General features: G+C 42.6%; 1 protein-coding gene across 1 annotated transcript in view; it reads left to right on the forward strand.

The window, feature by feature from the left end:
- Positions 1-24,430, forward strand: part of MAB21L3 (mab-21 like 3) — a 117,607-nt gene that overhangs the window by 52,545 nt on the left and 40,632 nt on the right. The window contains exon 4 of the mRNA XM_078655881.1: positions 23,498-23,789. Coding sequence (XP_078512007.1) covers positions 23,498-23,789 — 292 coding nt within the window. The remainder of the gene's footprint in view (positions 1-23,497; positions 23,790-24,430) is intronic.

Here is a 24,430-nt window from a genome sequence, read left to right on the forward strand (position 1 = left end):
GAAGACACTTACTCATTTTGGTATTCACAGAAGGCACTTACTCATTTCAGTATTCACTGAAGGCACTTACTCATTTCGGTATTCACAGAAGGCACTTACTCATTTCGGTATTCACAGAAGGCACTTACTCATTTCGGTACTCACAGAAGGCACTTACTCATTTTGGTATTCACAGAAGACACTTACTCATTTCGGTATTCATAGAAGGCACTTACTCATTTTGGTATTCACAGAAGACACTTACTCATTTCGGTATTCACAGAAGGCACTTACTCATTTTGGTATTCACAGAAGGCACTTACTCATTTTGGTATTCTCAGAAGGCACTTACTTATTTTGTTATTCACAGAAGGCACTTACTCATTTCGGTATTCACTGAAGGCACTTACTCATTTTGGTATTCTCAGAAGGCACTTACTCATTTTGGTATTCACAGAAGACACTTACTCATTTCGGTATTCACAGAAGGCACTTACTCATTTTGGTATTCATAGAAGACACTTACTCATTTCGGTATTCACAGAAGGCACTTACTCATTTCGGTATTCGCTGAAGGCACTTACTCATTTTGGTATTCTCAGAAGGCACTTACTCATTTTGGTATTCATCGAAGGCCCTTACTCATTTTGGTATTCACCGAAGGCACTTACTCATTTTGGTATTCACAGAAGACACTTACTCATTTCGGTATTCACTGAAGGCACTTACTCATTTTGGTATTCTCAGAAGGCACTTACTCATTTTGGTATTCACAGAAGACACTTACTCATTTCGGTATTCACAGAAGGCACTTACTCATTTTGGTATTCATAGAAGGCACTTACTCATTTTGGTATTCACAGAAGACACTTACTCATTTCGGTATTCACAGAAGGCACTTACTCATTTGGGTATTCACTGAAGGCACTTACTCATTTTGGTATTCTCAGAAGGCACTTACTCATTTTGGTATTCACAGAAGGCACTTACTCATTTTGGTATTCATCGAAGGCCCTTACTCATTTTGGTATTCACTGAAGGCACTTACTCATTTTGGTATTCACAGAAGACACTTACTCATTTTGGTATTCACAGAATGCACTTACTCATTTCGGTATTCACTGAAGGCACTTACTCATTTCGGTATTCACAGAAGGCACTTACTCATTTCGGTATTCACAGAAGACACTCACTCATTTTGGTATTCACAGAAGGCACTTACTCATTTCGGTATTCACAGAAGGCACTTACTCATTTCGGTATTCACAGAAGGCAGTTACTCATTTCGGTATTCACAGACGACACTTACTCATTTCGGTATTCACAGAAGACACTTACTCATTTTGGTATTCACAGAAGGCACTTACTCATTTCGGTATTCACAGAAGGCACTTACTCATTTCGGTATTCACAGAAGGCACTTACTCATTTCGGTATTCACAGAAGGCACTTACTCATTTCGGTATTCACAGAAGACACTCACTCATTTCGGTATTCACAGAAGGCACTCACTCATTTCGGTATTCACAGAAGGCACTTACTCATTTCGGTATTCACAGAAGGCACTTACTCATTTCGGTGTTCACAGAAGGCAGTTACTCATTTCGGTGTTCACAGAAGGCACTTACTCATTTCGGTATTCACAGAAGGCACTTACTCATTTCGGTGTTCACAGAAGGCACTTACTCATTTCGGTATTCACAGAAGGCACTTACTCATTTCGGTGTTCACAGAAGGCACTTACTCATTTCGGTATTCACTGAAGGCACTTACTCATTTCGGTATTCACAGAAGGCACTTACTCGTTTCGGTGTTCACAGAAGGCACTTACTCATTTCGGTATTCACAGAAGGCACTGACTCATTTCGGTGTTCACAGAAGGCACTTACTCATTTCGGTATTCACTGAAGGCACTTACTCATTTCGGTATTCACAGAAGGCACTTACTCATTTCGGTGTTCACAGAAGGCACTTACTCATTTCGGTATTCACAGAAGGCACTTACTCATTTCGGTGTTCACAGAAGGCACTTACTCATTTCGGTATTCACTGAAGGCACTTACTCATTTCGGTATTCACAGAAGGCAGTTACTCATTTCGGTATTCACAGAAGGCACTTACTCATTTCGGTATTCACAGAAGGCACTTACTCATTTTGGTATTCACAGAAGACACTTACTCATTTCAGTATTCACAGAAGGTACTTACTCATTTCGGTATTCACAGAAGGCACTTACTCATTTTGGTATTCACTGAAGGCACTTACTCATTTCGGTATTCACAGAAGGCACTTACTCATTTCGGCATTCACAGAAGGCACTTACTCATTTCAGTATTCACAGAAGGCACTTACTCATTTTGGTATTCACAGAAGGCACTTACTCATTTTGGTATTCTCAGAAGGCACTTACTCATTTTGGTATTCACAGAAGGCACTTACTCATTTTGGTATTCATCGAAGGCCCTTACTCATTTTGGTATTCACCGAAGGCACTTACTCATTTTGGTATTCACAGAAGACACATACTCATTTTGGTATTCACAGAAGGCACTTACTCATTTCAGTATTCACTGAAGGCACTTACTCATTTCGGTATTCACAGAAGGCACTTACTCATTTCGGTATTCACAGAAGGCACTTACTCATTTCGGTACTCACAGAAGGCACTTACTCATTTTGGTATTCACAGAAGACACTTACTCATTTCGGTATTCATAGAAGGCACTTACTCATTTTGGTATTCACAGAAGACACTTACTCATTTCGGTATTCACAGAAGGCACTTACTCATTTTGGTATTCACAGAAGGCACTTACTCATTTTGGTATTCTCAGAAGGCACTTACTTATTTTGTTATTCACAGAAGGCACTTACTCATTTCGGTATTCACTGAAGGCACTTACTCATTTTGGTATTCTCAGAAGGCACTTACTCATTTTGGTATTCACAGAAGACACTTACTCATTTCGGTATTCACAGAAGGCACTTACTCATTTTGGTATTCATAGAAGACACTTACTCATTTCGGTATTCACAGAAGGCACTTACTCATTTCGGTATTCGCTGAAGGCACTTACTCATTTTGGTATTCTCAGAAGGCACTTACTCATTTTGGTATTCATCGAAGGCCCTTACTCATTTTGGTATTCACCGAAGGCACTTACTCATTTTGGTATTCACAGAAGACACTTACTCATTTCGGTATTCACTGAAGGCACTTACTCATTTTGGTATTCTCAGAAGGCACTTACTCATTTTGGTATTCACAGAAGACACTTACTCATTTCGGTATTCACAGAAGGCACTTACTCATTTTGGTATTCATAGAAGGCACTTACTCATTTTGGTATTCACAGAAGACACTTACTCATTTCGGTATTCACAGAAGGCACTTACTCATTTGGGTATTCACTGAAGGCACTTACTCATTTTGGTATTCTCAGAAGGCACTTACTCATTTTGGTATTCACAGAAGGCACTTACTCATTTTGGTATTCATCGAAGGCCCTTACTCATTTTGGTATTCACTGAAGGCACTTACTCATTTTGGTATTCACAGAAGACACTTACTCATTTTGGTATTCACAGAATGCACTTACTCATTTCGGTATTCACTGAAGGCACTTACTCATTTCGGTATTCACAGAAGGCACTTACTCATTTCGGTATTCACAGAAGACACTCACTCATTTTGGTATTCACAGAAGGCACTTACTCATTTCGGTATTCACAGAAGGCACTTACTCATTTCGGTATTCACAGAAGGCAGTTACTCATTTCGGTATTCACAGACGACACTTACTCATTTCGGTATTCACAGAAGACACTTACTCATTTTGGTATTCACAGAAGGCACTTACTCATTTCGGTATTCACAGAAGGCACTTACTCATTTCGGTATTCACAGAAGGCACTTACTCATTTCGGTATTCACAGAAGACACTCACTCATTTCGGTATTCACAGAAGGCACTCACTCATTTCGGTATTCACAGAAGGCACTTACTCATTTCGGTATTCACAGAAGGCACTTACTCATTTCGGTGTTCACAGAAGGCAGTTACTCATTTCGGTGTTCACAGAAGGCACTTACTCATTTCGGTATTCACAGAAGGCACTTACTCATTTCGGTGTTCACAGAAGGCACTTACTCATTTCGGTATTCACAGAAGGCACTTACTCATTTCGGTGTTCACAGAAGGCACTTACTCATTTCGGTATTCACTGAAGGCACTTACTCATTTCGGTATTCACAGAAGGCACTTACTCGTTTCGGTGTTCACAGAAGGCACTTACTCATTTCGGTATTCACAGAAGGCACTGACTCATTTCGGTGTTCACAGAAGGCACTTACTCATTTCGGTATTCACTGAAGGCACTTACTCATTTCGGTATTCACAGAAGGCACTTACTCATTTCGGTGTTCACAGAAGGCACTTACTCATTTCGGTATTCACAGAAGGCACTTACTCATTTCGGTGTTCACAGAAGGCACTTACTCATTTCGGTATTCACTGAAGGCACTTACTCATTTCGGTATTCACAGAAGGCAGTTACTCATTTCGGTATTCACAGAAGACACTTACTCATTTCGGTATTCACAGAAGACACTTACTCATTTTGGTATTCACAGAAGGCACTTACTCATTTCAGTATTCACTGAAGGCACTTACTCATTTCGGTATTCACAGAAGGCACTTACTCATTTCGGTATTCACAGAAGGCACTTATTCATTTTGGTATTCACAGAAGACACTCACTCATTTCGGTATTCACAGAAGGCACTTACTCATTTCGGTGTTCACAGAAGGCACTTACTCATTTCGGTATTCACAGAAGGCACTTACTCATTTCGGTGTTCACAGAAGGCACTTACTCATTTCGGTATTCACTGAAGGCACTTACTCATTTTGGTATTCACAGAAGGCACTTACTCATTCTGGTATTCACTGAAGGCACTTACTCATTTCGGTATTCACAGAAGGCACTTACTCATTTCGGTATTCACAGAAGGCACTTACTCATTTCGGTGTTCACAGAAGGCACTTACTCATTTCGGTATTCACAGAAGGCACTTACTCATTTCGGTGTTCACAGAAGGCACTTACTCATTTCGGTATTCACTGAAGGCACTTACTCATTTCGGTATTCACAGAAGGCACTTACTCATTTCGGTGTTCACAGAAGGCACTTACTCATTTCGGTATTCACAGAAGGCACTGACTCATTTCGGTGTTCACAGAAGGCACTTACTCATTTCGGTATTCACTGAAGGCACTTACTCATTTCGGTATTCACAGAAGGCACTTACTCATTTCGGTGTTCACAGAAGGCACTTACTCATTTCGGTATTCACAGAAGGCACTTACTCATTTCGGTGTTCACAGAAGGCACTTACTCATTTCGGTATTCACTGAAGGCACTTACTCATTTCGGTATTCACTGAAGGCACTTACTCATTTCGGTATTCACAGAAGGCAGTTACTCATTTCGGTATTCACAGAAGACACTTACTCATTTCGGTATTCACAGAAGACACTTACTCATTTTGGTATTCACAGAAGGCACTTACTCATTTCGGTATTCACTGAAGGCACTTACTCATTTCGGTATTCACAGAAGGCACTTACTCATTTCGGTATTCACAGAAGGCACTTATTCATTTTGGTATTCACAGAAGACACTCACTCATTTCGGTATTCACAGAAGGCACTTACTCATTTCGGTGTTCACAGAAGGCACTTACTCATTTCGGTATTCACAGAAGGCACTTACTCATTTCGGTGTTCACAGAAGGCACTTACTCATTTCGGTATTCACTGAAGGCACTTACTCATTTTGGTATTCACAGAAGGCACTTACTCATTTTGGTATTCACTGAAGGCACTTACTCATTTCGGTATTCACTGAAGGCACTTACTCATTTCGGTATTCACAGAAGGCACTTACTCATTTCGGTGTTCACAGAAGGCACTTACTCATTTTGGTATTCACAGAAGGCACTTACTCATTTCGGTATTCACAGAAGGCACTTACTCATTTCGGTATTCACAGAAGGCACTTACTCATTTCGGTATTCACAGAAGGCACTTACTCATTTCGGTATTCACAGAAGACACTCACTCATTTCGGTATTCACAGAAGGCACTCACTCATTTCGGTATTCACAGAAGGCACTTACTCATTTCGGTATTCACAGAAGGCACTTACTCATTTCGGTGTTCACAGAAGGCAGTTACTCATTTCGGTGTTCACAGAAGGCACTTACTCATTTCGGTATTCACAGAAGGCACTTACTCATTTCGGTGTTCACAGAAGGCACTTACTCATTTCGGTATTCACAGAAGGCACTTACTCATTTCGGTGTTCACAGAAGGCACTTACTCATTTCGGTATTCACTGAAGGCACTTACTCATTTCGGTATTCACAGAAGGCACTTACTCGTTTCGGTGTTCACAGAAGGCACTTACTCATTTCGGTATTCACAGAAGGCACTGACTCATTTCGGTGTTCACAGAAGGCACTTACTCATTTCGGTATTCACTGAAGGCACTTACTCATTTCGGTATTCACAGAAGGCACTTACTCATTTCGGTGTTCACAGAAGGCACTTACTCATTTCGGTATTCACAGAAGGCACTTACTCATTTCGGTGTTCACAGAAGGCACTTACTCATTTCGGTATTCACTGAAGGCACTTACTCATTTCGGTATTCACTGAAGGCACTTACTCATTTCGGTATTCACAGAAGGCAGTTACTCATTTCGGTATTCACAGAAGACACTTACTCATTTCGGTATTCACAGAAGACACTTACTCATTTTGGTATTCACAGAAGGCACTTACTCATTTCGGTATTCACTGAAGGCACTTACTCATTTCGGTATTCACAGAAGGCACTTACTCATTTCGGTATTCACAGAAGGCACTTATTCATTTTGGTATTCACAGAAGACACTCACTCATTTCGGTATTCACAGAAGGCACTTACTCATTTCGGTGTTCACAGAAGGCACTTACTCATTTCGGTATTCACAGAAGGCACTTACTCATTTCGGTGTTCACAGAAGGCACTTACTCATTTCGGTATTCACTGAAGGCACTTACTCATTTTGGTATTCACAGAAGGCACTTACTCATTTTGGTATTCACTGAAGGCACTTACTCATTTCGGTATTCACAGAAGGCACTTACTCATTTCGGTATTCACAGAAGGCACTTACTCATTTCGGTGTTCACAGAAGGCACTTACTCATTTCGGTATTCACAGAAGGCACTTACTCATTTCGGTGTTCACAGAAGGCACTTACTCATTTCGGTATTCACTGAAGGCACTTACTCATTTCGGTATTCACAGAAGGCACTTACTCATTTCGGTGTTCACAGAAGGCACTTACTCATTTCGGTATTCACAGAAGGCACTGACTCATTTCGGTGTTCACAGAAGGCACTTACTCATTTCGGTATTCACTGAAGGCACTTACTCATTTCGGTATTCACAGAAGGCACTTACTCATTTCGGTGTTCACAGAAGGCACTTACTCATTTCGGTATTCACAGAAGGCACTTACTCATTTCGGTGTTCACAGAAGGCACTTACTCATTTCGGTATTCACTGAAGGCACTTACTCATTTCGGTATTCACTGAAGGCACTTACTCATTTCGGTATTCACAGAAGGCAGTTACTCATTTCGGTATTCACAGAAGACACTTACTCATTTCGGTATTCACAGAAGACACTTACTCATTTTGGTATTCACAGAAGGCACTTACTCATTTCGGTATTCACTGAAGGCACTTACTCATTTCGGTATTCACAGAAGGCACTTACTCATTTCGGTATTCACAGAAGGCACTTATTCATTTTGGTATTCACAGAAGACACTCACTCATTTCGGTATTCACAGAAGGCACTTACTCATTTCGGTGTTCACAGAAGGCACTTACTCATTTCGGTATTCACAGAAGGCACTTACTCATTTTGGTGTTCACAGAAGGCACTTACTCATTTCGGTATTCACTGAAGGCACTTACTCATTTTGGTATTCACAGAAGGCACTTACTCATTTTGGTATTCACTGAAGGCACTTACTCATTTCGGTATTCACTGAAGGCACTTACTCATTTCGGTATTCACAGAAGGCACTTACTCATTTCGGTGTTCACAGAAGGCACTTACTCATTTTGGTATTCACAGATGGCACTTACTCATTTCGGTATTCACAGAAGGCACTTACTCATTTCGGTATTCACAGAAGGCACTTACTCATTTCGGTGTTCACAGAAGGCAGTTACTCATTTCGGTGTTCACAGAAGGCACTTACTCATTTCGGTATTCACAGAAGGCACTTACTCATTTCGGTGTTCACAGAAGGCACTTACTCATTTCGGTATTCACAGAAGGCACTTACTCATTTCGGTGTTCACAGAAGGCACTTACTCATTTCGGTATTCACTGAAGGCACTTACTCATTTCGGTATTCACAGAAGGCACTTACTCATTTCGGTGTTCACAGAAGGCACTTACTCATTTCGGTATTCACAGAAGGCACTGACTCATTTCGGTGTTCACAGAAGGCACTTACTCATTTCGGTATTCACTGAAGGCACTTACTCATTTCGGTATTCACAGAAGGCACTTACTCATTTCGGTGTTCACAGAAGGCACTTACTCATTTCGGTATTCACAGAAGGCACTTACTCATTTCGGTGTTCACAGAAGGCACTTACTCATTTCGGTATTCACTGAAGGCACTTACTCATTTCGGTATTCACTGAAGGCACTTACTCATTTCGGTATTCACAGAAGGCAGTTACTCATTTCGGTATTCACAGAAGACACTTACTCATTTCGGTATTCACAGAAGACACTTACTCATTTTGGTATTCACAGAAGGCACTTACTCATTTCGGTATTCACTGAAGGCACTTACTCATTTCGGTATTCACAGAAGGCACTTACTCATTTCGGTATTCACAGAAGGCACTTATTCATTTTGGTATTCACAGAAGACACTCACTCATTTCGGTATTCACAGAAGGCACTTACTCATTTCGGTGTTCACAGAAGGCACTTACTCATTTCGGTATTCACAGAAGGCACTTACTCATTTCGGTGTTCACAGAATGCACTTACTCATTTCGGTATTCACTGAAGGCACTTACTCATTTTGGTATTCACAGAAGGCACTTACTCATTTTGGTATTCACTGAAGGCACTTACTCATTTCGGTATTCACTGAAGGCACTTACTCATTTCGGTATTCACAGAAGGCACCTACTCATTTCGGTATTCACTGAAGGCACTTACTCATTTCGGTGTTCACAGAAGGCACTTACTCATTTTGGTATTCACAGATGGCACTTACTCATTTCGGTGTTCACAGAAGGCACTTACTCATTTTGGTATTCACTGAAGGCACTTACTCATTTCGGTATTCACTGAAGGCACTTACTCATTTCGGTATTCACAGAAGGCAGTTACTCATTTCGGTATTCACAGAAAACACTTACTCATTTCGGTATTCACAGAAGACACTTACTCATTTTGGTATTCACAGAAGGCACTTACTCATTTCGGTATTCACTGAAGGCATTTACTCATTTCGGTATTCACAGAAGGCACTTACTCATTTCGGTATTCACAGAAGGCACTTATTCATTTTGGTATTCACAGAAGACACTCACTCATTTCGGTATTCACAGAAGGCACTCACTCATTTCGGTGTTCACAGAAGGCACTTACTCACTTCGGTATTCACAGAAGGCACTTACTCATTTCGGTGTTCACAGAAGGCACTTACTCATTTCGGTATTCACTGAAGGCACTTACTCATTTTGGTATTCACAGAAGGCACTTACTCATTTTGGTATTCACTGAAGGCACTTACTCATTTCGGTATTCACAGAAGGCACTTACTCATTTCGGTATTCACAGAAGGCACTTACTCATTTCGGTGTTCACAGAAGGCACTTACTCATTTCGGTATTCACAGAAGGCACTTACTCATTTCGGTGTTCACAGAAGGCACTTACTCATTTCGGTATTCACTGAAGGCACTTACTCATTTCGGTATTCACAGAAGGCACTTACTCATTTCGGTGTTCACAGAAGGCACTTACTCATTTCGGTATTCACAGAAGGCACTGACTCATTTCGGTGTTCACAGAAGGCACTTACTCATTTCGGTATTCACTGAAGGCACTTACTCATTTCGGTATTCACAGAAGGCACTTACTCATTTCGGTGTTCACAGAAGGCACTTACTCATTTCGGTATTCACAGAAGGCACTTACTCATTTCGGTGTTCACAGAAGGCACTTACTCATTTCGGTATTCACTGAAGGCACTTACTCATTTCGGTATTCACTGAAGGCACTTACTCATTTCGGTATTCACAGAAGGCAGTTACTCATTTCGGTATTCACAGAAGACACTTACTCATTTCGGTATTCACAGAAGACACTTACTCATTTTGGTATTCACAGAAGGCACTTACTCATTTCGGTATTCACTGAAGGCACTTACTCATTTCGGTATTCACAGAAGGCACTTACTCATTTCGGTATTCACAGAAGGCACTTATTCATTTTGGTATTCACAGAAGACACTCACTCATTTCGGTATTCACTGAAGGCACTTACTCATTTCGGTATTCACAGAAGGCAGTTACTCATTTCGGTATTCACAGAAGACACTTACTCATTTCGGTATTCACAGAAGACACTTACTCATTTTGGTATTCACAGAAGGCACTTACTCATTTCGGTATTCACTGAAGGCACTTACTCATTTCGGTATTCACAGAAGGCACTTACTCATTTCGGTGTTCACAGAAGGCACTTACTCATTTCGGTATTCACTGAAGGCACTTACTCATTTTGGTATTCACAGAAGGCACTTACTCATTTTGGTATTCACTGAAGGCACTTACTCATTTCGGTGTTCACTGAAGGCACTTACTCATTTCGGTATTCACAGAAGGCACTTACTCATTTCGGTGTTCACAGAAGGCACTTACTCATTTTGGTATTGACAGATGGCACTTACTCATTTCGGTATTCACAGAAGGCACTTACTCATTTCGGTATTCACAGATGGCACTTACTCATTTCGGTGTTCACAGAAGGCAGTTACTCATTTCGGTGTTCACAGAAGGCACTTACTCATTTCGGTATTCACAGAAGGCACTTACTCATTTCGGTGTTCACAGAAGGCACTTACTCATTTCGGTATTCACAGAAGGCACTTACTCATTTCGGTGTTCACAGAAGGCACTTACTCATTTCGGTATTCACTGAAGGCACTTACTCATTTCGGTATTCACAGAAGGCACTTACTCATTTCGGTGTTCACAGAAGGCACTTACTCATTTCGGTATTCACAGAAGGCACTGACTCATTTCGGTGTTCACAGAAGGCACTTACTCATTTCGGTATTCACTGAAGGCACTTACTCATTTCGGTATTCACAGAAGGCACTTACTCATTTCGGTATTCACAGAAGGCAGTTACTCATTTCGGTATTCACAGAAGACACTTACTCATTTCGGTATTCACAGAAGCCACTTACTCATTTTGGTATTCACAGAAGGCACTTACTCATTTCGGTATTCACAGAAGACACTTACTCATTTTGGTATTCACAGAAGACACTTACTCATTTCGGTGTTCACAGAAGGCACTTATTCATTTTGGTATTCACTGAAGGCACTTACTCATTTCGGTATTCACAGAAGGCACTTACTCATTTCAGTATTCACAGAAGGCAGTTACTCATTTCGGTATTCACAGAAGACACTTACTCATTTCGGTATTCACAGAAGCCACTTACTCATTTTGGTATTCACAGAAGGCACTTAATCATTTCGGTATTCACAGAAGACACTTACTCATTTTGGTGTTCACAGAAGACACTTACTCATTTCGGTATTCACTGAAGGCACTTACTCATTTCGGTATTCACAGAAGGCACTTACTCATTTCGGTGTTCACAGAAGGCACTTACTCATTTCGGTATTCACAGAAGGCACTGACTCATTTCGGTGTTCACAGAAGGCACTTACTCATTTCGGTATTCACTGAAGGCACTTACTCATTTCGGTATTCACAGAAGGCACTTACTCATTTCGGTGTTCACAGAAGGCACTTACTCATTTCGGTATTCACTGAAGGCACTTACTCATTTCGGTATTCACAGAAGACACTTACTCATTTTGGTATTCACAGAAGACACTTACTCATTTCGGTGTTCACAGAAGGCACTTATTCATTTTGGTATTCACTGAAGGCACTTACTCATTTCGGTATTCACAGAAGGCACTTACTCATTTCGGTATTCACAGAAGGCAGTTACTCATTTCGGTATTCACAGAAGACACTTACTCATTTCGGTATTCACAGAAGCCACTTACTCATTTTGGTATTCACAGAAGGCACTTACTCATTTCGGTATTCACAGAAGACACTTACTCATTTTGGTATTCACAGAAGACACTTACTCATTTCGGTGTTCACAGAAGGCACTTACTCATTTCGGTATTCACAGAAGGCACTTACTCATTTCGGTGTTCACAGAAGGCACTTACTCATTTCGGTATTCACAGAAGGCACTTACTCATTTCGGTGTTCACAGAAGGCACTTACTCATTTCGGTATTCACTGAAGGCACTTACTCATTTCGGTATTCACAGAAGGCACTTACTCATTTCGGTGTTCACAGAAGGCACTTACTCATTTCGGTATTCACAGAAGGCACTGACTCATTTCGGTGTTCACAGAAGGCACTTACTCATTTCGGTATTCACTGAAGGCACTTACTCATTTCGGTATTCACAGAAGGCACTTACTCATTTCGGTGTTCACAGAAGGCACTTACTCATTTCGGTATTCACAGAAGGCACTTACTCATTTCGGTGTTCACAGAAGGCACTTACTCATTTCGGTATTCACTGAAGGCACTTACTCATTTCGGTATTCACTGAAGGCACTTACTCATTTCGGTATTCACAGAAGGCAGTTACTCATTTCGGTATTCACAGAAGACACTTACTCATTTCGGTATTCACAGAAGCCACTTACTCATTTTGGTATTCACAGAAGGCACTTACTCATTTTGGTATTCACAGAAGTCACTTACTCATTTCGGTATTCACAGAAGTCACTTACTCATTTCGGTATTCACTGAAGGCACTTACTAATTTCGGTATTCACAGAAGGCATTACTCATTTCGGTATTCACAGAAGGCACTTATTCATTTTGGTATTCACAGAAGACACTCACTCATTTTGGTATTCATAGAAGGCACTTACTCATTTTGGTATTCACAGAAGACACTCACTCATTTTGGTATTCACAGAAGGCACTTACTCATTTCGGTATTCACAGAAGGCACTTACTCATTTCGGTATTCACAGAAGGCAGTTACTCATTTCGGTATTCACAGAAGCCACTTACTCATTTCGGTATTCACAGAAGACACTTACTCATTTCGGTATTCACAGAAGGCACTTACTCATTTCGGTATTCACAGAAGGCAGTTACTCATTTCGGTATTCACAGAAGACACTTACTCATTTCGGTATTCACAGAAGCCACTTACTCATTTTGGTATTCACAGAAGGCACTTACTCATTTCGGTATTCACAGAAGACACTTACTCATTTTGGTATTCACAGAAGACACTTACTCATTTCGGTGTTCACAGAAGGCACTTACTCATTTCGGTATTCACAGAAGGCACTTACTCATTTCGGTGTTCACAGAAGGCACTTACTCATTTCGGTATTCACAGAAGGCACTTACTCATTTCGGTGTTCACAGAAGGCACTTACTCATTTCGGTATTCACTGAAGGCACTTACTCATTTCGGTATTCACAGAAGGCACTTACTCATTTCGGTGTTCACAGAAGGCACTTACTCATTTCGGTATTCACAGAAGGCACTGACTCATTTCGGTGTTCACAGAAGGCACTTACTCATTTCGGTATTCACTGAAGGCACTTACTCATCACTTACTCATTTCGGTATTCACAGAAGGCAGTTACTCATTTCGGTATTCACAGAAGACACTTACTCATTTCGGTATTCACAGAAGCCACTTACTCATTTTGGTATTCACAGAAGGCACTTACTCATTTCGGTATTCACAGAAGACACTTAATCATTTTGGTATTCACAGAAGACACTTACTCATTTCGGTATTCACAGAAGACACTTACTCATTTTGGTATTCACAGAAGGCACTTACTCATTTCGGTATTCACTGAAGGCACTTACTAATTTCGGTATTCACAGAAGGCACTTACTCATTTCGGTATTCACAGAAGGCACTTATTCATTTTGGTATTCACAGAAGACACTCACTCATTTTGGTATTCATAGAAGGCACTTACTCATTTTGGTATTCACAGAAGACACTCACTCATTTTGGTATTCACAGAAGGCACTTACTCATTTCGGTATTCACAGAAGGCACTTATTCATTTTGGTATTCACAGAAGACACTCACTCATTTTGGTATTCACAGAAGGCACTTACTCATTTCGGTATTCACAGAAGGCACTTATTCATTTTGGTATTCACAGAAGACACTCACTCATTTCGGTATTCACAGAAGGCACTTACTCATTTCGGTATTCACAGAAGGCATTTATTCATTTTGGTATTCACAGAAGACACTCACTCATTTTGGTATTCATAGAAGGCACTTACTCATTTTGGTATTCACAGAAGACACTCACTCATTTTGGTATTCACAGAAGGCACTTACTCATTTCGGTATTCACAGAAGGCACTTATTCATTTTGGTATTCACAGAAGACACTCACTCATTTTGGTATTCACAGAAGGCACTTACTCATTTCGGTATTCACAGAAGGCACTTATTCATTTTGGTATTCACAGAAGACACTCACTCATTTCGGTATTCACAGAAGGCACTTACTCATTTCGGTATTCACAGAAGGCATTTATTCATTTTGGTATTCACAGAAGACACTCACTCATTTCGGTATTCACAGAAGGCACTTACTCATGTACACAAGAGCTCACTTTCACATTGAGCATCTTTCTTATAATAGCCCGGTAGTCTGTTGTTCACATCTACTATGGCTCACAGAACAATAGATCATATCGGCGCACCAGATCACGCAGCCTTGTCTGCTTCTCGCCAATTGGCGAGAATAGTTTCCTTATCTACCGCTAGTCATCCATTATCTCGCTGTCATCGTACCGAACAGGGAGACGGACGCTCCTCTGTTCCAGCAGCACTTGGGGAGCTTACAAATCGCGACTATTTATTTATTTATGCGTTTTTATATAGCGCGGACTTTACCCGAAGGTGTCAGAGCGCTTCACAATAGGAACAGAACTGATACATGATAATATTACAAGTGAACAAATTACAAAAGCGAACGTTAAGTTACATGAGGCAAAAGTGACAATCGTGAGCAAACAAAATACAGCCAGATCAAGGTACAGATAGTTCACAACTCTTTGCCCTTAGATACGCGAAACACTGAGTTCTACTCATGGACATCAAGCCTCATACTAATTGTAGTCACAGAGCTACAGCCCGTTGAGAAATTAACAGAATTCAAGGGCCTCATTTATGAAAAGTGGCGCATTACTGCGTGAAAACAGCGATGCATCACTTTTCACTGCGCCCTCCTTGCGACACCAATGATGCGTCATATTTACTGTATGACGCATCATTGCGCAAGGAGTTACAGATACGTCAGTATTTCTGACGTATCTGTATGGCGCAAAAGTGACGCATTGCTGGAGTGTGTCAAAAAATGGCGCAACTCCAGTAATGCTTCCTTTCACATAGAGAAAGCCCCATGTGAAAGGGCCTGCGTCAGTCTTACGCCTGCTGTGAGGCAGGCGTAAGAAATTGACGCATTTGTGTCCTAGAAGTGGCGCCGTGAAATCTCATTGATTTCACTGCGTCACTTCTACGACCCTTTCTTGCGTCAATACGCCCCCTGGCGCAGGTATAATGTGGCGCAGGGGTTTAATGTTCTAAAGTGAAACCTTGCTCACATGTCACATAATATGTCACCACTAGTTTAGGTTCCAAACGTTTTTTCACTGGGACACCCCTCACCATTGATTAATTGTTGTTTGTTGTAGAAAAGTATTTCGACTCCCAAGCACCATGTATATATCGTTTCCCTTACTTACTATATAAACAATTTTCCAAATTGATTGCGTCCTTGGTGTTTTGTGGCCAGCTTTCTTTTTGACATCAATCCAACCCTGTACATTGCCATTGTGCACGTTTTATTATAAAATCCTTTATCAGTCCACAGGAGCCATTGTTTCCTTGCTAACTTACTTACCCAGGCTCCCCGTGAGTAGGGTTCCCTTGTCCTTTGTTCCCCTAAGGATTAATCACAGCGGAGACTACTGTCTCACCCAATCATCTGCAGCGGCCCTGCCGAGTAAAGGCCATTGGAGGCAGTCCTCTACTTCCGCTCACCTAACTTAGAGGGTCATTACCATGGCGGAAGGACCGCCACTGCCAGCCGTGCGGTGGCGGGCCTTCCGCTATCGGACCGCGATATTCCCCCCGCCATGTTACGATGGCAGGGGGATCCAGACGGCTACCGTGGCAGCCTCAAATACAGTCCGTCACGGAACCGCCACAGGCAATCGTTACAATTGCCGGGTGGAGCGGTCTGCATCCATAAAATGGTGGCGTCCGCCAAATTAGGATGCTGTCTTCAGGCAGCCTTTCCATGGCGGGTAAACCGCATTTGAAAGGCTGGCGGGGATTGGTTTTGGGGGCCGGCTGCGGGCCCTCCTTGTGTCTGGGGGTGGTGTATGTGCACTGGTGGGGTGCCCATGGTACCCCCCTACATTTCATTGCACCATGTGGCAGGCACTGTGTGTTGCATTCCACGTAGTGCATTGAAATGCACAACATGCATTTTGATCATCCCGGCGTGTGCTGCAGTCATCAGCAGCCTCCGCTATGTTAAAGTGCAAAATGTGACCACCATGGTGGTGGTCGCATCCTAATTGGGTGTGCGAGACCGCCGCATGTCTTGCAGACGGTCCCGGTCACCACCGCAATGGCAGACGGACTCCAGTCCGTCCGCCATCGTAATCGGGCCCTTAGATGGGCGGAATTACATGTCAGTTTTCACTGCCCATCACAGCCAGGAAAGCTGTGCCAGCAAGGAACAGTGGAAGGTGTGGGGAACATTTGAGTTTTTTATTTCGAAAATAAAATCTCATTTTAGGATTTTCTCTTTTTAAATAAAGAAAGTACACTGTTCAGTGCAGGGCTCTTGCCCGCTGAAGGAGCCAGGCACAAAACAGGAAACTGAATTGACAGGAAGCTCCGTGACGGCGATTTCTGCCAATGCTTTACTGGTGGTCATTTATCATTTTGGCTGTCAGGCCAATAGAGATTACCCCGCCTGCCAATATCACAATCGGACCCTTTTTTGGGGGTTTTGACAGGGAATAGTGCGGAAAGATATTCAAGTTATAATAATTTTTTATTAATTGATAATTACATGTCATTTTTGTTTTATTTGAATTGTTAATTCATTTAATAGTAAGTGTCTTTGAAATCTTTTCTGTACAATTATTTTTGTTTTTAATTTTTTTTAAATTCTTAATTTATGTTAAATAATGTACTTATTTTTTATTTTTTTATTTTTTGTAATAGGCATGTGAATGTTATAAGCAATTTTACTTTTATTTTTTTTACTTTTCTTTTGTATATATATTTTTGTGATATTTTTCTCAAATAAAAGAATATTTTTTCAAGGTACCACAATTTAATAATTCTTTTCGGTATTAAAAAAATTTGAAGTAAATGAGGACATGTATTCAAATCAAGTTAAGTCAAGATAAACTTTATTCGGCCGTAGGCCATAAAAAGCAGATGTACGACATTACAACGCGTACTTTTACAGCGCGTGCCGTTACTACGCAACTTTTACAACGCAAGTCGTTACAATGACTTGCGTTGGGGGGCGCTGGATAGTAAATATTTTAATTTACTATTCCAACTCCAGTCCCCGTGGATAGTAGGGAAGGAGTTGGATAGTAAATTAAACTATTTACTATCCTGTAGCGCCTCCCAGCGCAAGTCGTTGTAACGACTTGTGTTGTAAAAGTTGCGTGGTAACAGTATCGCGTTGTAAAACCTTCGTTGTAAAGGTTGTTCCCCCATAAAAGCACACAAAACGAAACCAAAGGACTTGTATTCTTATTTATAATCCCTTTGTAGTCAAACACCTTACCTACTGATGGTTAGATTGGTGTGTGAATAGTAAATCTAACCCCTCCGCAGTCCAACATTTCTCTACTTTTGGTGAAACTAGATTGATATTATTATTTATTTTTTATTATTTTTTGTTTTTATTATTTTTTTAATCCTTTTATTATGTTAGGTAAGGCAGGCAGTGGCAGTGTCTGTCGACCCCGCTTCTTTGCCAGGTAAAACGGTAACAGACTGCACTCTTACTCTGTTGGAGTTGTGGAAGATAAAAACGCTAATGCTAAGCGACTGATAATTTTAAAACTGCATTTTTATTGATTTGAATTGCAAAATCAAACTTTTAGGAATTGTATTATAATTGACTGCAAATTGTGATACATTATTATTTGGATCAAACGCTAACCCTTAGCGCTAATAGGGGCTCCATAACAGTGATTACTCAGTTGCTCCGTGTTACAGCCTGCCCGCCCCGTTCCGACTCGGTATCCAATACCGTTGAGCGGAGGGCGGGGCAGGTACGAGCCTGAGGCACACACTTCCTGGTACACGCCCTAGACTCGAGCGGTTAGCGCTCTAGCCTTGCTGCAACAGGGGCTACTTAGCCACTCGTCGGTACAGGCGCGCAGCGGTTGCGCGCAGGGGGGCGCCTTCTGACGCGCCGAAGACAAGCCAAAGACCTGCCCGTCTGCGCCCATCCGCGCTAGAACGGGCTAAGGTCTATGGCGAGTCCTGCTGTCTCTCGACATTCCCCTGCTGCAAAGATAGTCACCTATACTTCCAAGGTATTGCGCCGGCTAAATGCTCCCTCCCTTCCTGATGCTGCCTGCATGGTCCATTTGGAGGTTGAGGGCCCCTTCTCATGTCGTTCTTGCCACACTCAATTCTCTTGTGATCAGACATTGACCCATGGCACTTTGCGTCACGATTCTGTGACACTCTCACCATCATTAACCACAGATACCACCCTGCCTGGAAGGAAAAATCTGTTATGTAACATCAGGTCCCTCTCCAAACATACTGCGGAGGTCTGGGACATGATCGTTTCTAATCAACCTGAGCTGTGTTTTCTCACAGAAACATGGCTCAAGCCTCACTGTACTCCTGCCATTACTCTTGCTATTCCAGACAATTATAAAATATTGAGACTGGACCGCCCTTTGAAAACTGGCGGTGGCATTGCTGTGGTGTATAAGGAGGAATTGAGAGCCACGATTTTGGAGGAACTTAGCTCCCCCGACATGGAAATCCTGATTTTCAAAATACAATCAGCTTCGAAAGAGAGTTACAAAGGTGCCTTAGTTTATAGACCACCGGGTCCATATAAACAATTCAGTAATAATTTAGTTGAACTACTTGCCCCATATATTGCTGATAACGATGAGTTCACATTAGTTGGGGACTTCAATGTCCACTGTGAGAAAACGGATTGTAGTGATGCCCATTCACTAATAACCGACCTATCAAGTCTAGGTTTATTGATGAAAAATAGTGGCCCTACTCACCAGGCTGGCCACACTTTAGACCTAGTCTTCTCCAATGTTCAGGCGACATTATGCCCACCCGCTACTCAGATGAGCTGGACCGATCACTTTATCGTGGAATTTACCACACCTCGTCGAGAACCTAGTCTAGCATACTCCAGCACTCTGCCTTGCATTCGTAGACAGTGGCACAAAGTTAACATGTCCACTTTTATGGAAAATTTTACTTCTCCTGTCTTTCGGCCTTCGGATGATATTGAAGTAGCTCTCAAGAAATTCGGAGGCGAAATAAAGACAACCATTGATAAAATTGCCCCTTTAAAACTTTTTAAACCTAGGCCAGTACAAAAGCATGCAGTCTGGTTCTCTGCCCATTTACGAACTCTTAAACAAGGAGCCAGGAAACTGGAGAAAAAGTGGAGAACTTCCCATCTCCTTGAAGATAAAGAAAGATACTGGGCTGCCCTATCTTCTTATCATAAAGCAATACGGGGTGCACGGAAAGCACACATTGCTACTCAAATACAGGAGGCTGGGAACTCGCCTAGAGTTCTCTTTCAGATAGTGCAGACGCTGGCTAAACCGTCAGCATGTGAAGCCCCTGACATATCATCTCAAAAACTGTATGACGAAGTTTCCTGTTTTTTTACTAGCAAAATTGACAGAATCTATGATAAGATTTTATGTACAAATCAATCCAGATCCTCCAAGGAGACACTTCCCTCTGATCCCATGAATTCCATCGTGGACACGCAATCCCTGGATAGCTTTCCCCTTATTTCATGTCTAGAAACCTCTGCCCTTTTAAAACGAATTAAGAGTGGAAGTCCAGAGGATGTTATTCCTGCTAAGCTCATGCCTATTTTGGAAGAACACTTAAGTCCACTGGTTACAGAACTAGTAAACCTATCACTCACTTCAGGCACTGTCCCCAAGGAATGGAAGCGAGCACTCGTCAGACCGACCAGGAAAAATACCACCATACCTTGGTCTGACTTGAGTAATTTAAGGCCTATCTCTCTGCTACCTTTCTTGGGGAAAGTTATAGAAAAACATGTTAACAAACACCTGTCCAGCCACATTGAACAAGTGCAAGCCCTTGATGAATCCCAATCAGGATTCCGCCCCAGATATAGCACCGAATCCACCTTGCTGTCTGTTACCGATGACCTCCACGCCTACCAGGACAAGGGTTTCTCTGTCATACTTGTTCTATTAGATCTATCGGCAGCGTTCGACACCATGTCACACTCCATCTTGACTCAACGGTTGTCGAACGCTGGCCTGAAGAACAAAGCCCTAGATTGGATAAGGAGTTTCCTAACAGATTGCACCCAGACAGTCACCATGGGTGCATTTCGCTCAGCGGAAACAGAGATTTCTAAGGGGGTGCCACAAGGCTCATGCTTGAGCCCGACGCTCTTTAATATCTATGTGGCACCCCTGGCAGGAGTGCTGCGTAGATACGGGTTTGTTCCCGTATCCTACGCAGATGACACACAGCTCCTGTTTCCTTTTAAAACTCTTTCCGCTGAGGTTAGGAACTCTTTCTCATCTGGTATGGAGGAAGTGGCCAATTGGATGTCTAACAACTATCTCCAATGTAACGTCAGCAAGACGGAGATCATGCTATTTGGGGAAGCTAAGATACTTTGGACCCCTGATTGGTGGCCACCGGAGTTGGGAGCAGTCCCTGAACCCAAACAGGTCGTGAAGAATCTTGGAATTCGACTTGATCACGACCTGTCCTTAAAACAACATGTCACCTACATTTCAGGGATATGCTTCCACACCATTGGTCTACTCCGAAAAAAAATTCCACTCTTACCCAACTCGACAAGAAAGATTCTGGTTCAGGCACTTATCCTGAGCTGGATTGATTATTGTAATGGGTTGTTACTTTCTGTCAACGAAGGGCTATTGGATAAACTGCAGGTTGTGCAGAACACGGCGGCTCGCCTGGTCCTGAATGCCCCCCCAAGAACTGCATCCAAACCCCTCTTTGAGCAATTACACTGGTTTACTGTTAGACAAAGGGCAAAATTCAAGATATGCTGCCTAATCCACAAATGCTTGAATGGACTAGGACCCACCTACCTGGAAAGGAAATTTAGACCATATGTCCCTCTACGGTCCCTTAGATCAAGCAATAATTTTCTCCTTGTGGTGCCGCATATCAAAAAAGTTAGACATGGAGGCAGAGCCCTGTCAACTATGGGCCCCAAGATGTGGAACAAGCTTCCGTTGGCCCTAAGGTTATGTAAAGAGCATTTAACCTTCCGAAAACAGCTAAAAACTATTCTGTTTAAAAATGAAATCTAATTATCTTCCACTGTGTAGTTGCTAATTTACTGGGCATAAAGCGCAGAGATACTCCTGACGGAGTGATTCTAGCGCTATACAAACTAATAAATAAATAAATAAAATATGTTAAGTAAAATGTTTTTGGCAATTTAATATTTTACTATTTGCTTCATTATTCAGATTAAATATTTTGTAATAGAACTGTTTTCAATCTGGTTTTTTACTGTTTATATTATTTGTCTAGTTTATCTACATATTGTGTATATTTGATATTAAACAGTGAAAGAACTAAATAAGCAATAGAAAAACAATTCAAACAGTGACAAGATAAAATTGTATGTTTACTACAGACGTCTCTTCGATTTTCAAAAGTCTGTTGCATTCAATTCAGGCTCCTTGTTGTTAGTTGTTAGATTGTTTTTTTTCACTCGAGCACATTGCAGTTTTCCCCGTTGTTTGGTTCAGTCAGACCTTTAATTGGATGAAGTAAATATAAAACCTTCAATCATGAAAGGATGTTGGCCTTGTGTTACAGTCAAAGCTTTGATAGTGAACCGTAAATGTTACTGATATCATTATATTTTGGATCAAATTATACCAACGAGAACCATTGTTGTCCAGTAGTAACTGGGGCTAGTCGAGGCCTGAGGTAGGGCACAGGGGAGTCTGTCTGGCCGCTGGGGCAGGAAGAAGCATAGAGATCGTCTAAGGTGGCCTCTGTCAGGGCACTTATCCTGTGATTTATAGTTCGGCGGATAGGTTTATCTGTCACAACGGTGACGGATATCCCCTCCACTGAGCTATAAATCTAGTAGGCTGTAATGGAATTTATATTTCAGTGGATAGGATATCTGTCCTAACCCTGGGCAAAGCACTACGCTACGCTCGTGTAGTTTGCGAAGTTTGCTCGACTTCGCACTAAGCGAACTGCACATAGCACAGCGCGAACACGCGTAGCGTAGCGCAGAGTAGTGCAGCGGTAATTTTTTGCTTGCTCGCAGTCCTCAACATCAAGTTGGCAACCGTGAGCAAGCAAAATGACATCCTGGCGAGACTTTTTCCTCGTTCGCGATCAACAACATCAAGTTGCCGATCGCAAGTTTTGGGGACATCGGCATCCCCCCGGTATTACATGCCGTCTCAGCGGCAACATCAAGCCTCACCCTCACCCCCGCTCCTCAATGCGTTTGCTGCGGGTAGCAAACTGAGTATACTCGCCAGTACCTAAAAACCCACTCCACCCCCTATTCTTCACTGTGGCCGCCACGGGTCTGCAAAGGCAGGGTCCGCCATGGGCAGCCAGAGGGCTAGCTATGCTACTGGGATCTACGAGGGCTGAGGAAGGGTGCACAGGCTGAATAATAACCCATTAAGAGTCATCACCAACAGAGGTTTTGATGCCTCTCTTGAATGCTCCCAGGTCTTCACCGGCGGCACAGCCACCAGCTTGCCTGTGTCCCTCATCTGTTGTTCTTTGGTTGCTCTAGGTCTTGGCTCCTGGGCAGTTCCTCATCACTGTCCCCCTCGGCGGCCTGGGTGGCTTCCGGCAGCGCAAGGCGCGGCGCTGGCGCTACTACACCCTCAGCGGCACCAAGCTGCTGTCCCCGGTGATGGAGCCGGAGAAGCTGCACCAGTGGCTGGAGGTGGAGCAGTTCCCCAAGACCACCCGCCTCTGGCACGAGAGCGACGTCAACGTGGAGGGAGACCTCATCCCTGCCAAGATCATTGGGATATTCCGGAACCTGCTGGAGAAGTCCATTGCAACCTGCAAACTGTCCGGTGAGTGACCAGGCAGCCGGTAACAGTGTGCTTGCCTGACAGGTGAGTGACCGGCGAGCCGGTGACGGTGTGTGTGCCTGCCCGGTGAGTGACCGGGCTGCCAGTGACAGTGTGTCTGCCTGTCCAATGAGTGACCGGGCTGCCAGTGACGGTGTGTCTGCCTGTCCAATGAGTGACTGGGCTGCCAGTGACGGTGTGTCTGCCTGTCCGATGAGTAACCGGGCTGCCAGTGATGGTGTGTCTGCCTGTGCCAGTGATGGTGTGTCTGCCTGTGCCGGTAATGATATGTCTGCCTGTGCCAGTGATGGTGTGTCTGCCTGTGCCCGTGATGGTCTGGCTGCCTGTGCCGGTGATGGTGTGTCTGCCTGTGCCGGTGATGGTGTATTTGCATACACAAGGAGGACATCATAGACAAGGGCTCAGAGTAGCACAGGTGTGGAGTTCAGGACAATGTCCCCAACAGGGAAGTGCCCTTCTACCTTCTGCAAACACATGCTCTTTTAGTGTAGAGAAAAGGCTCTGGTGGTGATGGAGAAATGTGCTCCAGTTGTTGGTTTGAAAGGTACTTGACTCCCGAAGTTGAAATGTGCGTGAGTGGTGAAGGTGAAGTGTGTGTGAATAGTGAGTTGGAAGGTCCTGAG

This window comes from Lissotriton helveticus, chromosome 8, assembly GCF_964261635.1.
Source record: "Lissotriton helveticus chromosome 8, aLisHel1.1, whole genome shotgun sequence".
Classification (NCBI taxonomy): domain Eukaryota; kingdom Metazoa; phylum Chordata; class Amphibia; order Caudata; family Salamandridae; genus Lissotriton; species Lissotriton helveticus.